At 49.8% G+C, this 6,000-nt stretch overlaps 1 protein-coding gene across 1 annotated transcript in view; it reads left to right on the top strand.

Moving 5' to 3' along the window:
• The window catches only part of RABEP1 (rabaptin, RAB GTPase binding effector protein 1), a 62,794-nt gene that overhangs the window by 33,009 nt on the left and 23,785 nt on the right, over positions 1-6,000 (top strand). The window contains exons 4-5 of the mRNA XM_069094157.1: positions 435-595; positions 2,699-2,818. Of these exons, the coding sequence (XP_068950258.1) occupies positions 435-595; positions 2,699-2,818 (281 nt within the window). The remainder of the gene's footprint in view (positions 1-434; positions 596-2,698; positions 2,819-6,000) is intronic.

The following is a 6,000-nucleotide window of genomic DNA, read 5'->3' as shown; positions in this document are numbered from 1 at the left end:
TTTACTGAGGCCTTCTAGAGTTGGGAGTTTATTTTAGGGTGCAGTGAATTTCAACGGGCTAAAAATATGTGTATGCCATCGAGCCATTCTCTAGTTGGTTTTGTTCGTACCATAATCCGCTTCACTTTCTCAGTAAATACAGCTTAGAACCTGGGCATCAGCTCTTTAAAGGTCAGTGTGTGTGCCAGTGTTGCTGGACAAAATGCTTAGAAAGGTGTTTTCTCTCTCTCTCTGTCTCTCTCCCTCTCCCCCTCTCCCTCCTCTCCCTTCCCCTTTCTCCTCCTCCCCTCCCTCTCTCTCTGTCTCTCTTCCCCTCTCATCTCTCTCTCCCTCTCCCCCCTCTCCCTTCCCCTTTCTCTTCCTCCCCTCCCTCTCTCTCTCTCTCTGTCTCTCTCCCCACTGCCCCTTTCTCTATTTCTTGTGACATTTTGTAGAGACCGTCCGTGACTATGAGCACCAGTTTCACCACCGGCTGGAGCAGGAGAGAACACAGTGGGCTCAGTACCGAGAAGCCGCAGAGAGGGAGATTGCTGATTTGCGCAGGAGGCTGTCTGAAGAGCAGGAGGAAGAGAACCTGGAGAATGAGATGAAGAAGGTGCCCGTCCCATGGGGGGCAGTGCGCTGGCCATCAGCCTTGGGCTATCTCTAACCCCCTGATCACAGGAGAGCAGCTAGTTGGCAGATGCATGTCCCTCCCTGCCCCCCCATTTGTCTCCTGTTATTTTTTCCAAAAGTCCTAACTCCATCTATAGATGAAGTTGTGAAAAGCCATTGAGCTGGCTGGCCAACTGCCCCTTGACGATCACACATGTTACTGAGAGGGCCAGAGGAGGCAAGATTGCTGGTTTGTGGAGTATTTCCCAGGATCCCTAATACTGTGGAGCAGCCGTGTTTGACCTTCTGTGGGTCACTATCAGGCGAGGCCTTCCTCTAGGATTCTGAGAGGGGCCCCCTAGAGAGCTCATGAACTCAGTCTCTTCCTCTAGAGCCAGTCACCTCACTGGGGGAGGCACCAGAGGGATGAAGGGGCTGTTAACACTGGAAGGAGGGGGTGTTCAGCTTACTGCCTTGGGGAGGCCCTAAGCAGTAGTTTGCTGCATGATTTAGGGTGAGCTTTGTGCTAGAGACAAGTGTGATCATTTAAAAATTCATGACCTGAAGTGAAGTTCATGGACAGTGGAAGGTGGGACAAGAAGGGGAGACCCACTTCCAACCCTCGAGTCAGAGGGGACTGAGAAGGTCTCCAAAATTATGAGCCTGGAGTCTGAAGCCAGCAGGGGAGCTGGGGGGAAATGAAGAGACTTGGACAGAGTCAATGATGGGTGACATGCACCAAAGACTGAAGGGTCCAAATGACAAACCTTGAGCTTGGCTGGGAAGAAGCCATAGAGGGGGCACTCCCATGCCAGCCCTTGGCGCAGCTGGGTGGGCCACCAGTGTGACCCAGAGGGTGCCTCTTCAGACCCTTCCGAAGTACTGATCACCTCTTCTTTGTCTTTTCATGTCTTAATGAATATAATTTTTATGGGATTGCTCTCTGAGTGGGGAGGAGATCAACCATGATGTAAGAAAACAAAACTAACAATAACAACTTATTTCAAGAAACAGAACAAAATGTTACCTGGGAGGTCTTTTTGAGACAAACAAATCACATAGTTTTCTATTTTTTCTATTTTCTATTATTTCTATATTTCTATTTTTAAAGAGAATTAACCAAGAATTTCTCTTTTCTTTCTCACCTTAAGAAATAAATCACGATTGCTTTCACTACATTGATGAGTATACATTTATCTGACAGAAATGCTGCTCCTATAGACAGTCCTTTATACTTGGTAAAAAGATGCATTCTGTTGAAGTTCTTTCTAGCCCCACCCCCATTTCTCCAAATTTTAAATGGAAGTATTTGGGGAAATGAAGTTTCTCTTTGTGCCTTGGTGGGATGACTGGGAAGCCTGAATATGCGGGGATGAAAGTGGAATGTTGTTCTGGCCAGTGTTTTTTAATGACTCTAAAGCATCCTAAGAGGTTTTTACACCATGTTTCTGCATTCTTACTTGGCACTGGAGGCTGGGGTGGCGATCATTGGAGTTGTCTGGAAGGAAAAGAGAGATTGGCAGGGGGTGGGGGGGAAGTCATTGTCATTCTTGTCATGATTCTTTCTCCACTTCTTCCCTGTCAGTAATTTCATTAGTTCCAAGTTTTATACACCTGGAGGATCTTGTGTAAAACAGCATTTTATATTCCCAAGTTGTACTAGTAAGTGATGTGATGTTTCCTACTTAATTAAAGGTGTGGACCTTGTCTTTCAATTCAGAGTCATTCAAGAAGTTCTTGGTACAGGATTCTGTGCTCAGCCCTGAGGTTATCAATATTTCAGAGTGACCCAGTCTCTGACCTCAGAGTTTACAATCCAGTAGGCCTGGGAAGGTTCTAACCCAAATGAAGGGTTGGTACCCAGCCACATTTCTATTTCAGGATATTTTGGGGCCCTTCTGTCCTTATTTAAAAGATTATTCTCTGGATTCAAAATCAAATGGTGACACGGTGGCGTTTCAGAAGGTAGTTCTTTCCAACCACTGTGTGGCCTGTTTGTTCATGGCAGCTCTTCTGAGCAGGCTTTAATGTGGGATTCTGAAGTCTCAGGAGCAGCTGAAGCACTGAGGAGAGCTTCTCCTCACCCTCCTTCTGTTCCCCGCAGGCCCAAGAGGATGCGGAAAAACTGCGCTCTGTGGTGATGCCAATGGAGAAGGAGATAGCGGCTCTGAAGGACAAGCTGACCGAGGCTGAGGAGAAGATCAAGGAGCTGGAGGCCTCCAAGGTGGGCTCTTGGGCTGTTGGGCCTGTGAGGGAAGTCCATAATGTGAAATGCAACCTTGTCTTGGGAACCGGCAGCGTGGGCGGCTGGAGGCACATGTAGTGAAGTGAAGGCTTTTAGAGTCTTAAAAGAAATGGCTTGAGGGTGCTTGACCTCCCAGAAGCCCAGGTATGGTTGATGGACTCAGACATACTGGGAGGGCAGGCTTATTGATTTCAGAAAACATCTGTAACAGAATGGGGACCAGAAGCACCAGGCTAACCACAGGAGGGGAAGAGCAGTAACTTTGTGAGGAATAACAAAACAGTGGGTCTGTAGTGCCTGCTGCCTCACTGGCACTGTCCTAAGCCCTGGGGGGGTACAAAGAGGGACAAAAGACCTCAGCAGGCCAACACCTTAGACACACGCGCACCCCGGGAGGGACCAGAAGGCCCTGGAGTAAGTACGGCAGTGAGGTAAGGTAATGGGCATGGGCTGAGTGCTTTACAGTCTTGGTGGGAGGGAGGTGCCATTGTTATCTGCATTTTGCCGATGGGGAAACTGAAGCAGATGAGTTAAGTGACTTCTCCAGAGTGACACAGTTAGGAAGTATCTGAGGCTGGATTTGAATTCCTGACCTCAGGCCCAGTGCTCTATCCAGGCTTCCCATACAAGGTGGGCTTTTAGATGCGACTTTTCCCTGGCTGGAAAAGCTGGGAAAAGCATATGAGAGAGGAGGGGAGTCCAGGTATGGGGGGCAGCCAGACAGAATGCCGACAGCTGAGAAATGGAATGTTTTATTTGTGAAGAGCCAGAGGCTGGGGTCACTGCATGGATGGTCAAGGAGGAGGGTGTGAGAAGGCTGCAAAAAAGGCAGTGAAGGGTGTTGGATGCTAAGCAGAGCATCTAGTATTTGTTCTTGGAGGCCGTGGGGAGCTGCTAGGGGGGTGGGCACATGATCAGACTGACCAGTGCTTTAGGAAAATCCGTTTTGGCCTCTGAGTGAGGGTGGACTGGAGCGGGAGAGCCTGGAGATTGCTTACCTAAAGGGAATGATGAATAATTGAAGTCTATAACCGTTATAAAGAAAACCCTTCAGGATCCGCCAGGAGAAATAGAAACCTGGTCTTTGTAGGAAAATCTAACCACCCTGCATCAGAGTTTTTTCCAAAAGAAGTTGATTAAGAAAAGGGTTTTATTCCAGTCTGTCCAGGAGGGTTTCTTGGCAAAGATACTGGTGTGGTTTGCCATTTCCTTCTCTCATGGATTAAAGCACACAGAGGTGATGTGACTTGCCCAGGGTCATAGAGCTAGCTGAGTTGGAACTCAGGTCTTCCTGACTCCAGGCCTGGGGCTCCATCCATTGCAGGATGCATGAGAATGAATCTGTGAACATATGAATGTAAAAGGGTTGGGTTAGCACCTAGTATATGAAAAAAGCTGGTCCAGGAGCTCACTTCTGAACGGTTGGGGGCTCTTCCATAGAGGAGCGTCGGCCTGCCGTAGGGGTGGGCTGGAAGAGACAGAGCTCAGCCACCAGAATACCATCTGCTGAGCCGTGCTCAGGGAGGCCGGGAGGTCCCCTAGAGGGATGGTGTGAGGACAGCCGTTTGGACAGTTGGATGGAGAAGACAAGGGACAGATTTCGCTCAAGTGCAGCGCTTCCAGATAAAGCTCCAGGAGCTGATGAGGTCACTGGAGAGATCACTGGGGGGGTGGGGGGGGAGCAGAGCAGATGTGTCCTGCTCCCTTGCTGGATCCCAGAGGCCTGGTTTCTATCCTCTCTCCATAACCTTGGGTTTTGGGCACCTTGTGGTCTCTGCTGGGCAGAGCACTCCTAGATCTGACCGTGTAGCCCTGAGTCCTATCCCTGACTCCTTTTTTTTTTTCTCCCCATACCCTCTCCTCTTTCACCTTCCCTGTTTCCTTTGTGTAAAGCAGGAGCCCCTGGTCCTTGCTCACGTGACCAGGCAGTGTCCCTTCTGTCCATAGTCCTCAGCATTCACACCAGGCCACCCTTGGCCAGGCCCTCGCCTCTCCAGGCTCCCTGCCTCTTTTCTTTGCTCCTCTTTCCACTCTCCCTCATAGCTGCCAAATTGAAACTCTCCAAGGGAGGGGCTGTCCATGTCACTCCCTGCTCAGTGGGTCAGTCCCCACACCTGCCTTTCTTTGGTAGTTTAAAGTCCTAGCTCAGTTAACATTACTTCCAAGTACTTTGGGCATAGTGTCAACCCTTGGAAGATCAAGGGAGATGATAGGAAAACACCTAGCATGGGACCTGAATTCCTGAGGCCTGGGTGGGGGTGAGACTGACCTTCTGCAGCCTTCTCTGGCTCTCACAGAGCCCTGGGGGAAATGATGTGAAGCTTCAGGTGACCCCATGGATCCGAAGGACAGGAGAGCCCAAGAGGCTCTGGAGATGAGACTGTTGGTGAGTAAACACTAAATGCCTACTCTGTGCCAGTTACCATGCTAAGAAAAGACATTCCCTGCCCTCTTGAGCTCTCAGGACAGCTGGGCAAACAGCCCTGGCTTTTAGCCACTCGATATATCCTAGACACCTGCTCTCTTACCACCCTGGGCTGTAGCAGAACAAGAGAAGAGAAGGTCTCTTCCCTGGAGGGCAGCCCCACAGACCAGTGCTCATTAGGGTTAGGCTTGGCTACCCTGGCTCTCCTTGCCCCCAGGAAGTAAGGGTGAATCTGGGTTGGAGATCAGAAGGTCTTCCCCATAAGGAGAGCTTTGCTTTGATGGGATCAGCTGCCTCTGGAGGTGGCATACATTTAGGGTTAGGGTTAGGGAGGGGGATGGGATGTTGCAGAGGCCACTTCTGTCCATATTTATTAAGTGATCACAGTGTGTCAGTCACTGTGCTAAGTGCTGGGACACAGAGAAAGGCCACAGACAGTCCTGACGAGGGGTGAGGTGGCTTCTTTCAAGAGCTTCATCAGAGGATGGAGGGGCCCCAGGATGACCACTGTGGGGGAAGAAAGAATAGAAAAGGCCAAGGTGGTTAGGGAAATGGACTGGCCAGGCAGGTATAAGGGTAGGGCTTCCTGAGCTAACAAAGGGATTAGGAAAACAGAGTAATTAATTGTAGCAACAATAGATGGACCTGGGAGGGGGAGCAGAGCCAAGATCACTGAGTAGAAACAGGACTTCCCCATGGCTCCTGCTTCTTCCTCCTCCAGTACATGTAAAAAATG

The sequence above is a fragment of the Petaurus breviceps genome, unplaced genomic scaffold (assembly GCF_028583685.1).
Source record: "Petaurus breviceps papuanus isolate PSGF00001 unplaced genomic scaffold, PetGlider_PUasm1.0 215, whole genome shotgun sequence".
Classification (NCBI taxonomy): domain Eukaryota; kingdom Metazoa; phylum Chordata; class Mammalia; order Diprotodontia; family Petauridae; genus Petaurus; species Petaurus breviceps.
This window is presented reverse-complemented; position numbering and strand designations above follow the sequence as displayed.